Here is an 11341-nt window from a genome sequence, read left to right as displayed (position 1 = left end):
TCTCAATTTTCAGATAAACAAAATCCATGCATTCTGTAAGGGTTTATAACATTGTTATGATTATTTTAATTATTCACTTGGTTACTTCGTTTTTAGTTTTTTTTTTTGTTTTTTGAGATATTTTAAAATACAATTTTTTAACACTTAATATTTTTATTTTATTTTATAAATTTATTTTTTATATTTGTATTTTTATATTAAAAAATATTGAATTTATCATAAAAATAAATTTTAATATAAAATATATAAAAGTCAAAACTTTTATCTTAATTTTTATAAAAATGAAAAACAAAAAAAGTATTATATTCACGTGTTATGATGCACAATCACACCCATTAATAAGAAAAAGAAAAAGAAAAAGAAAAAGCAAGTTCTAGCTGCGCGAATGCACAAAACAACACGAGGCGAGGTACTTTGGAGCTGCAAAAGAGTGAACGGCACTGGCATGTAAAAAATTAAAAAGAAAAAAGAAAAAGAAAAGAGCTATAATTCTCATTTGCTGAACCTCAATTTTCATTCTCCGTAAGGAAAGAATTTATAGACAATTCAGTGAAACACTTGAGTCACACTGTACGATAGTAGAAGCCGTCTCCCCTCACTGCCAACTATAAGTTCCTTCCCTCTTCAATCCAAGGTATATATATATTCTTCTTACAAGTGTTTTTTTCTTGAATTCTAAGGTTATATCTGATGTGCCCTTGAGAAACTTGTTGCTTTAAGCTTGTTATATGCAAATTTGTATTTGGGTTTTTAATGCTGGGGTTTATGATTAAGTTGCACAGTAGATTTAGATATTTGGGGTGACAGGTTGGTGGAATTTTGAACTGTTCTTGAGATAAATCTTGATATTTTGGTTTTGGGTATTGCACTAACTAGCTTATTTCTGCAATTGTACCAAGTTTGGAGACTTTCTTTGAACTGGAAAGTCGTTTTTTAGGGTTTTTTTTTTTTCTGCAATCCGATCTCAAACTGGTGCTCTTCCTTAATTCAGATTAAAAAAGACAAAACAAAAAGCCCTCAAAGCACTTAATTCTAGCTTATTGGATTTTCTGAATTCAAGAACGGAAATGAACTTGTTAACAAAGATAAGTGCTTTTATCTTAAATATATGAATAATGTAGAAATTTATTTGTCATTGGTTCTTGTGGATTCATTGCTATCTGGCGGTAGCATATCAAGAAAACCCATTCCAGCTTCGTGTAAGTTTGACTCTGTATCTTCAATCTTTTTATTTTTTATTTTTTTGGTTTTATATCGCTGATTTTCATCTGTATGATGGTTCTAGACCAACATTTTTGTTTTGGCTAATGTTCAGGTGAAAATGCTTTTTGACAGAAGCAAAATTAAATATTTGTGTAGAGCTTTGGTCTGATTGAAATTTGATTGGTATAATGGCCAACTTTAAGGTCTTACATGAGGTTTCCTATTGTAGAAGTTCAGGTAGGAGGGACCAAATATGCAAACAGCTTTTCAACTTCATCCTATAATTTTCTTTTCTAGCAGGTCTCTCTCTCTCTCTCTCTCTTCTAATATCATCATTTACTATCATTCCAAATTCAAATTACAGCTGATGCTCTATCTATGAGATTTAATATCTTTAAATATATTGTAGAAAGAACTCTATCAAATCTGATGGGTGGATGAAACTAGGAGGTTGGAATTCAAGTCGACTTGGTGTGACTGCAAGAGGTCAGTCTCTTAGATTTCTAGCACCCATCCACAAAACCAGATTGTTTGTGATTTCCAACACAGATGATGGCCACCAATATGCCCCTGTGCTAGAAGAAGACAACAATACAAACCATGCACCCTGTTCAGAACCGGAGACATTCTTTAGCAAATGGTCTCCTCCAAGGTACTTGTGGAGAGGATTGTCTGTTCTTGTCCTTGCGGGACAGGTTATTATTAGGACTCTAAAGGGAAAAGTTCACTGGAAGAATACCCTCCAACAACTGGAGAGAGTTGGACCTAAATCAGTTGGTGTTTGCCTTCTGACCTCTGCATTTGTTGGTATGGCCTTCACTATTCAGTTTGTTAGAGAATTTACCCGATTGGGTTTGAACCGATCAGTTGGTGGGGTGTTGGCCTTAGCCTTCTCAAGGGAGCTAAGTCCGGTGGTTACATCAGTTGTGGTTGCGGGGCGAATTGGAAGTGCGTTTGCTGCAGAATTAGGAACGATGCAGGTTTCTGAGCAAACCGACACGCTGAGAGTTCTTGGATCGAACCCTGTTGATTATTTGGTCACGCCCAGAGTGATTGCTTCCTCTTTAGCTTTACCATTTTTAACTCTGATGTGTTTCACAATGGGCATGGCATCAAGTGCCCTTCTGGCTGATGGTGTTTATGGGATTAGCATTAATATCATCCTAGATTCAGCTCAAAGGGCTCTGCAATCATGGGATATAATTAGTGCAATGATCAAGTCACAGGTTTTTGGTATGATCATATCTATTGTGAGCTGTGCTTGGGGAGTTACCACCATGGGAGGAGCCAAAGGTGTGGGCGAGTCAACAACTTCAGCTGTGGTTATCTCTCTTGTTGGTATATTTATGGCTGATTTTGCACTCTCGTATTGCTTCTTCCAAGGAGCTGGAGATTCTTTGAAGAATTGTGTGTAATGAGGCTGGCCTGTTTGTTGGCATCTTCTACAGTTTTCTCACTGGTGTTGTTTGATGGATGGCACCTATAGAGACAGATAACATATTAGCAAAAATCGTAGGTTATGTAAAGTCCAGCAGTGTTTTATTAATATTACCAGCCTGTACCTTCCATGTCCAATTCTCAAGAGACTCAGTGTTGAAGTAATTTCAGTAGAATCAAGAAAAATGTACTTTTTTGGGTCAGTTAAGGCCACCAAATTTCGATAAAATTGCTTTCTATGAAAACTACTTTCTATTCACTAAAAACAAAAGTGTCAACTTCTTCTGTCATTGTAAGTGAGAAAAGTAGGAGGAAAAGAAGAGTGAAGATCAGTTTTTGGCTGCAGCTGCTAAAACCTGGTTCACTCTTTCAAGTGGAATATTCAACAGACTAAAATGCGATAATAATTTTATTTTCACATTTATTAAAAAGCTTTGTTTCATTAGTGTTTATTTATGCAATAATTCGTAACTCCACGTGCTTCTTTTATTTATAAAGTCTATGACTGATAAGAAAGGTGTATACAGTGATTTTCTAAAATCAAGTTATGGAGAAATTATTAAATATTTTTTTATAATTATAACGAAAATATTTATGAATTTATGATTATTATTAATTTGAGATGTATATGGATTTACAGTTATAAAGATGGTGATAATTATTAAGAAAAGACTTTTTATTGTGCTTTAACTCATCATATTACCCTTTCTCTCTTATTGGTTGCAATTAGGCATAATACTTTAAAAATTTTATAAATTATTTAAAAAATTTTAAATATTTTTTTTATTTTTCTATTATATTGAATCAAATTTTTATATTTTTATTTTGTATCAAATAAATCTTTATAATTAAAGGTGGACTTCAAAATATCACTTGTTTTTATCTATTAATATTGATGTGGCACTAATGGATATAAAAAATAAAAAATATTACATGATTATATCATTATGTCATATTAATATATTAATTTTTTATATTTTTATTTTAAATTAAATAAATTAATAATTGATTTCAAAAACATCTCTTGTTTTTATATTTAGATTAAATTGATATGACACTAATATAACGTTAATATGAAAAATAAAAAACATCACGTGATTATATCATCATGACATATTAACATGTCACGTCATTATTCAACATATTATAATAACATCATATAATATAAAATAACAAATGATGTTTTAATTAATATCAATTAGTCAATCATTAATGATAAACATCGATCTATTTGACTTAAAATAAAATATAAAACTTAATTATATAAAAAAAAATTATTTAAATTTTTATAAATAATTCAAAAACTTTTTAAATATTATATCTTGAAATTTGTTCACTAATTTAACTATGTATCTCTTTCAAATAACCCTAAATTCCTGTCCCGTCTCCCATATGCTAGATATTCGTGCATCTGCCTCAAATCAATTGCTTTTGCCCTGAATTCTTTAAGATAAAGCAAAGGTATTTAACAAAATTGTAAAAGTTTTTACCCACGTGCTAAGTTATATCCAGTCCAAAAATTAAGTTGCAAAGTCCTAAGTGATGATATAGATCCATAAAATGTGGTGGTCAAGCAGGTAACTTCACTTGAAAGAAGAGTATATCCCGTCTCTCTTAAATCAATATCGATATTTTCACTGGTCTGAGGTTGTGAGCTGCTATGTACATACAATAAACCAATGATATGTATAACTGTCTTACTCATTATAAATGAGACAGACTGGAATCAGCAGAAAAGGAAACATATTAAGTAATTTTTATTGCTTTGATGCAATGAATCCAAAAAGGATACGTGGTATTTGCATGTTTGGAAGTGTCCGTCAATGGACGCAGCCTTGCCTTGAATATTCTTTAGTTTTTTTTTACCTTAGACCTAACAATAATAAGTTTATGTTGCTACTTTTTCAGTTTTCTTCTTGTTTCAAAAACAATCTCCGTATGATTTTTTCATTGACCCAGGCCTCTTAAAGTCATCTGTGGTCTTCTCTTTGTACCAAGTCATCTTGTTTTCTGGTGTGGCTCGTGGTTTTTCGTTTCAGAATTTTGTCACGGCGGGGTGAAAATGGAGAAGCCGATCATCGGCAAGCAGAGTTATAAGCAACTCTGGTTTGTTATTTTTGTTTCCTTCGTTTTTTGCTTGGTATTGCTCTGCTTGGATTATTCAGCTCTACCCGGTGCCAAGAATGGAGTCTCCTTCCTTGTCCACAGCTTTGCTGATGCTCTCAACACCCAGAAAACTAACCAACTCGTTCCCATGGACAAAACTAATGAAACTATTGCCCCACCACCCAATTTCACCCGCAGTTATATTAATGAAGCTACACAGGATTTTCCTGCCCTGGAAAATAATGTTACCTTATCTAATGCAAGGAGAGAAAACAAGATTCAGGACGTTGGTGATCAACAATCTAGTGATGATCGGAAAAGAGAGGATCCGTGTGCGGGTAAATACATATACATTCACCATCTTCCAAGTAGATTCAATACTGATGTACTCAAAGATTGTCGAATGCTTGTCAAATGGTTTGATATGTGTCCATCCCTGATGAATTTGGGGCTTGGTCCTAAGGTTGTAAGACCACAAGGGGTTTTATCTGAAAGGAATTGGTTTGAAACAAACCAGTTCTTGTTAGAAGTCATTTTCCATCACAGAATGAATCAGTACAAGTGCTTAACCGATGATTCTTCGGTGGCTTCAGCAATTTTTGTACCCTTCTACGCTGGCCTAGATGTTGGTCGTTACCTCTGGGGTTTTAACACATCTGTTAGAGATTCTTCTGCTTATGATTTGGTCAACTGGCTTGGAAAAAAGGCCGAATGGAAACGGATGTGGGGTAGAGACCATTTCTTTGTTGCAGGTAGGATAGCTTGGGATTTTCGGAGACAAACAGAAATTCAATCTAATTGGGGCAGCCGGCTTATGTCTTTTCCCGAATCCATGAACATGACAATGTTATCTATAGAGTCAAGCTCCTGGAGCAATGAGTTTGCAATACCATATCCAACGTACTTCCATCCATCAAGCGACAGTGATATAATTCGTTGGCAGAGAAAAATGAGAAGTCAAAAAAGGCGATATCTATTCGCTTTTGCTGGTGCTCCACGTCCAGGTGCGAATGACTCAATCCGGGGCGAGATTATCAAGCAATGTTTAGCCTCAGAAGAGACATGCAAGTTCCTTAATTGTCAGCCTGGTGGAAACAAGTGCGATTCTCCAGTTGAAGTAATTAAGGTGTTTCGGGACTCTACTTTCTGCTTACAGCCTCCAGGGGATTCATACAGTCGGCGTTCAACTTTTGATTCGATCCTGGCAGGGTGCATTCCTGTTTTCTTCCATCCCTATTCTGCTTATGCACAGTACAAATGGTACTTTCCAAAGAATTATACTAAATATTCTGTGTACATTCCTGCCAATGAAATAAAAGATTGCACAGTCAGCATCAAGGAGGCACTTTCACGGTTTTCGAAAGACCGAGTATTAGCTATGAGAAAACAGGTTGTAAAGCTGATCCCGAAGACGATATATGCAGATCCCAGGTCCAGATTGGAGAGACTCGAGGATGCGTTTGACATTGCAGTTAAAAGAGTTCTTAAGAGAGTTGAGAAAGTTAGGACAGATACCAAGGAAGGAAAGGACCCCAGTGTTGATTTTGCTGTGGGGAACCGCTGGAAGTTAAAATTATCTGGTATAGTGGGAGACCACCCGTTGGACCAATTCTTTTAAAAGAACAAAGAGCACAGGAATGCAAGATTAGACAAAAACTAGTGCATTACTTATTTGACTGGAATTGAAGGGGTGAGGATCTCCATTTTGTTTATTTATTTTCCTTGATGAAATTTTTGTGTTGGGTTAATGGATGGTTGATCATCTGTTCATCCTCTTTGTAGTCCTGACTTCTGAGGTATATGTGAAAACATGTGTAGCGAATGTTACAGATCTTTGAATTAATATGTTGCCATGTTTCATTAGTATTTGAAATCTCATAAAACTTGACTTCCTTTGGCTTCTAATTTAAGAATTAACCTTGGAGATAGGATTGGATAGACCAGAACACGACTTACGATAGCTGAAAACTTATCACAGCCAACAAGCGTTACCATCGAAGTAGAATGAAGATAAATATCTAGTAGAAAATAGTCTAATGCTTAACAAACCTGATAGCAGCCAAATTTAACAAGGGCTTTGAGACAAGTTGAATAGATGCAGAGAAATTATTCAAGTTCAGATGCCTCAAACATTGAAAAACTTGCTCTTTGAGATTCAACTTGCCTATATCTCAGCAAGATAAACTTCACATACGAACTTCTCAGTTTGTGGATTGACACCCACATTTGGTATTTTTGACAGAGACCTTATTCGCAGAACATTAGGAACTCAGCACTGTTTCAAAGATCTCAAAGGCAGTAGCATGCTAAGTCAATAACTCATCTAGAAGATTGTACATATATCACAAAACGCATTCTCTCACGCAGGTTTCCATGAAGATAAGGGTGGGGAATCAGAGTTCTTGTAGGTTGGGGCAGTGTCCCCATATCTGTCTCCTTTTACAGTATCTGATGAATCAATGGATTCTATTTCAGCCATCTCTTCAGGTGTTAGTTTCATGGACAAAGCCCTGATATCCTCGTTTAGGTTTTCAGTTTTGGTGGTTCCAGGTATTTGGGCAGACATCATCCCCTTGATGATGGATCCAGGCTAATGCAAGCTGTGATGGGCTGCACCCTTTTCTCCTTGCCATCTCATTAACCCGCTCAAAGAGGTGTTTGTTATGCCCAAGATTTTCACGTTGGAACCGTGGAAGAAACGTGGGAATTGAAATCAGTGACTTTATCATTAAAAAACATTAGCAATTTATAAGCAGATAGCAGAAAACCAATTTAGCTAAAAACCAAACAGAGCAAATCAGAAAACCACTACTTGGCACTTGCGAAAGCAAAGCCTAATCAAGGTGAAAAGAAGAAAGAAACTTGAAGAATAAAAGTTTGTTGAAGATAGGAAAATGGATTTGCTACATCAGCAAATGTTGTTTCTTAATCTCTTAAGAAACTAATAAATATATGGTACTGTGGAAAAGCTGAGCAGAATACTAAGGTAGTGGGAACTGCAGTACGGCTGTTGTAATTCAAAGCAGCCCTTTTCAAGGAAATGGCCAGGATCAACCATGGAGTAAACAAGAGCATGCTTCTCTGCAGGATAGAAGGCTTAATGCATGCCAGCCATGTGCTTAAGCAAATAGATAATCCAGCAGGGCCTAGACCTTGATGCTGTGAATCAAGAGTAGAAAAATAAATAAAAGTTTGAAGCACTAACTAAAAAGAAGGTGATAATGATTAAAGACAACATGTTGAAGGTGAAAAATTTTCTCTTTTCAGTGATTCTTTACACTACTTCCTTTTCAGGTTAGTGGAACTTTGTAAAAGTAAGAATCGATTGAGTAGTTGAAACCCATGGATTTTTCAACTCTTGCACGCTAGGAAAACTCAAGTGTTCAAGGGAAAAAAGAAAAGAAAAGAAAGAAACAAGAAAACCATTGTGATGCAAGCGTGAGATAACTTTTACAAGGACAGTCCGTAGTGAAAAGACCAACCAGATAAATCTGAAATTTCAATGGCCCTTGGAAAGCTGTAATTGCAGTAGTCCCAAGGCTCGCTTGGGGCGCCTATCTTTACTTCATTTGGATGGAAAACAATAGTAGACTTTATGGAGCGAGGGCTAGTTCCACTTCTGTAATTCTTAATTGCATTAAGGGGGTTGATTGATAGGTGCAGGCTTCTTGGTATGCAGCAGATACCAGGGGATAGCATTAATAAGTTGCTCGTTACCAACTGGGGGTTAGAGGAAAATATGTTTGTATGGTTGTATAGTTATCTTCTGTTCTTATTAGTTTTTTCAATGTTGATACAAACAGTTTTGCTGCATTTTGCATCTTGTTCTCTATGTAGCCGGCTTGCTTGCTTCTTCGGATGAATACAAAAAACCATTTATCCAAAAAAGGAACTCAATGGCCCTTCAATTGACTTTAAGCAAGAGGCAACCAAGTGAATCCAGATGTAGTCAGAAATTTCCAAGAATAAACCGAGCATTTTTAAAGAAACAAAAGCGTAAAAATTTTGTTAATGGGGTGGTCCATCAGAATAAATTGTAAGGCAAGCAAGCAAGGCGTTACAAAAAAATAACACACCCTCGAAAGCATTGTCTTGTTTAGTGGAAACGAGGTGTCTCTATTGCATTTTACAAACCATTATTGTTTATCACGAATCCGACAAAATGAAGATTACTGCCAACAATTTTTTATATATTGAAACTAAAATCCTTTACGGGATCTTTAATTCCTTGATTAGGTAGGGAGATTTGAATACAGGATGACACAGGATTAGAGTAACAAAATGCATGCAATGAGGAGGAGGATTAAGATATATATATATATATGCAAGTTATTGCTGCCAATACTGACAGATAACCATGAACAATTAACATTCCAACAGATGTTTTCTCTAGATGGTTAGCCCATACCAAATCACACTTTGGAGAGAATTTTTCATGACAAGATGAAAGCACAATGAGAATGCAAGGGGCAGTACACTGACAATGCAACCAAGAAGAACAAGGGTTCTAAAATGAAGGCATTTAGGGACTGAAGTTAGGAGCTGTTGACTCTGCAGTCCTATAGAAAAGCCTAACAAAAACAAAAAATTGGAGAACCTGTTAAGTCACAGGAAACTTTGGTTATCATCTCAAATCTTACAGTTGGTCCCAAAAGTATTCTAAATTCTTCTGCTGGTTAGAAGTGGATACTCTAATTCATAACACCATTAAAGACACGTATTTGGACAAGTAAGCCCCTGACGGTCTTTTACAGTAGAAGAAATTCATGCTTTGACATACGATGAGTGTCCTAAAATTTGATATGCCTAAGAATTTAACAAACACAAAATTTTTCAGGACATCAATAAAGAGTGTTGTGGAAACGAACCTTCCTGACGTCATCATCAGAAAAAGGTTTCTATCAGTTTAGGCCATGATGAAATACCAATACCAAGTTCCCCAAGAAATGAAAAGAAATGAGACACTAGAATTTGAAATTGCTAAATATTGTCAGTGTCGTACTCTTATCCATGGCTAACCTGCAAGTAGGAATTATTTCTTCCTCAACATCTCTAGCCCACAAGGACCACTCCAACTGCGCAGCAGTTATTGGATGAATAGAATGTGCCCTTCTGATAGTTGAAGCAGATGGCTCAGATAGACCTATATACTTTATTTTACCCTCTTCAACTAATTTCTTTAGTTCCCCCACCTGGGAGAACACCCGTACATGAAAGTTAAACATCCATGTATGCATGTATGTACGTGTGTATAACTATTTAACAAATAAACCTTAACAAAGACAAGAGCAGAGCAGAAAGCAGCAGACCGTGACTTCGATGGGAACCTTGGTGTCAACCCGATGCTGATAATAAAGATCAATACACTCCACACTAAGGCGTTTCAAGCTACCCTCACTTTTGCCATCCACAATGCAAGCACCAAATTTAGTAGCCAATTCAACTGTGTCTCTGATATCTTTCAAGGCCTTTCCCAGAAGGATGTCGTCAGTGTGGGGACCACAAACATCGGAAGTGTCGAGAAAAGTGACTCCAGAGTTGATGGCATGGTGGATGAGGTTGATCATGTCGGATGCAGGCTTGGGTGGTCCGTAGAAGGCTGACATGCTGCTGCAGCCTAGGCCATGCACTGAAATTTCCAGGCCTTGGGTTCCTGCATTATTCTCCCAACCTTAGTTTCCATTTCTTCTTTCTTTCAACAGAAACTTAAAAGCTATACTACTAACAAGTGGGAAATGATGTAGATGGATCTTTGAATGCATATTCACAGTTTGTGTCTCTGTCCTTGTTAATGGATCGACTATAGCTGAACTCCCGGTGAAGCAGTGCCTTCCTCAAAGAGACCCACCATCCCCCTTCCTCTTCATTATGTCTGTGGAAGCTCTATATATTATTCATCTGAGATGAACAATCATGGCTCCTTCGTGGCATCACACTCACTGACTTCGGGGTTGGCTATTTCTCACCTCCAGTTTACAGATGAGACAATCATCTTTCTGGAACCGAGTCTTCAAGAAGTAGTTAGTATGAGGCATCCCTTGTGTTGCTCTGAGCTTGTTACCGGTCTCAAAATCAATTTTAATAAATCATGCCTCTATTCAGTGGGGATTGACGATGGATTGGGCAATGATATGGCAAACATCCCAAGGGGCAAGGTGGCGTCTTTCATTTCCTTGGTATCTGTTAGAATTTTAAGTTTTCTTTTCTTTTGAAAAGTAAAATGTAAGTATTCTTAAGAGAAGGTTAAGTGCTAAAAATCTGTTGAAGAGAGAAAGCTCAAAAACCAGAAAAGAGAAACTATCAAAAAGATTGACGAAGATAACAATAGCATTAACAGTTTTGGTAATTTAAATACAAGTAGTTAACAAAGCAAATAGAAAGTAATAAAGTAGGGAACTTTTTAAGCACTAAACGTGTTCTAGGTATTTCCTTTACATCATGGCCAGTGGGCACACAACATGCAGCCACTAAGAGAAATAAAAGGAAAAAAAACTGAAACCAACTATAAACCAGTAAGTTAGTGGCATCATGGGGAGGTTCGTGCCTCCTTCTAGCGCCATGTTCTGCAACTTCAGACCTCAATGTCAACACATCT

The 11341-nt window shown here is 36.3% G+C and overlaps 2 protein-coding genes and 1 pseudogene across 5 annotated transcripts; 2 read left to right on the top strand and 1 right to left on the bottom strand.

Annotated features, from left to right (window-relative positions):
* Positions 1 to 348: 348 nt before the first annotated feature.
* On the top strand, positions 349 to 2905 carry ABCI14 (trigalactosyldiacylglycerol 1). Of its 4 annotated transcripts, none has more exons than XM_021435133.2 (3): positions 349 to 634; positions 1441 to 1503; positions 1613 to 2905. In XM_021435133.2, the coding sequence occupies exons 2-3, from the start codon at positions 1457 to 1459 to the stop codon at positions 2616 to 2618; spliced, it is 1053 nt and encodes a 350-aa protein (XP_021290808.1). In that variant the 5' UTR covers positions 349 to 634; positions 1441 to 1456; the 3' UTR covers positions 2619 to 2905. The 4 variants fall into 4 exon arrangements, with proteins under 4 accessions (XP_021290808.1, XP_021290806.1, XP_021290807.1 ...); XM_021435131.2 differs by having other exon boundaries at positions 1436 to 1503; XM_021435132.2 differs by having other exon boundaries at positions 1316 to 1503.
* Positions 2906 to 4656: 1751 nt separating this feature from the next.
* Positions 4657 to 6568, top strand: LOC110422075 (putative xyloglucan galactosyltransferase GT12). Its single transcript, XM_021435847.1, has one exon. It carries the CDS (start codon positions 4703 to 4705, stop codon positions 6362 to 6364), a length of 1662 nt encoding a protein of 553 aa, XP_021291522.1. The 5' UTR covers positions 4657 to 4702; the 3' UTR covers positions 6365 to 6568.
* A 415-nt stretch (positions 6569 to 6983) lies between these two features.
* Positions 6984 to 10429, bottom strand: LOC110422288 (putative aldo-keto reductase 3; annotated as a pseudogene).
* Between the last annotated feature and the right edge of the window lie 912 nt (positions 10430 to 11341).

This window comes from Theobroma umbraticum, unplaced genomic scaffold, assembly GCF_002168275.2.
Source record: "Theobroma umbraticum cultivar Fairchild unplaced genomic scaffold, ASM216827v3 scaffold_130.0, whole genome shotgun sequence".
Taxonomy (NCBI): Eukaryota; Viridiplantae; Streptophyta; class Magnoliopsida; order Malvales; family Malvaceae; genus Theobroma; species Theobroma umbraticum.
Note: the sequence above shows the minus strand (reverse complement) of the source record. Positions and strands in the feature narration are given on the sequence as shown.

Coding starts and splice junctions, on each gene's coding strand:
- ABCI14 (XM_021435133.2), top strand. CDS start 1,457: ATGCAAACAGCTTTTCAACTTCATCCTATAATTTTCTTTTCTAGCAG. Junction 1,504..1,612: donor ATAATTTTCTTTTCTAGCAG/GTCTCTCTCTCT, acceptor AATATATTGTAG/AAAGAACTCTATCAAATCTG.
- LOC110422075 (XM_021435847.1), top strand. CDS start 4,703: ATGGAGAAGCCGATCATCGGCAAGCAGAGTTATAAGCAACTCTGGTTT.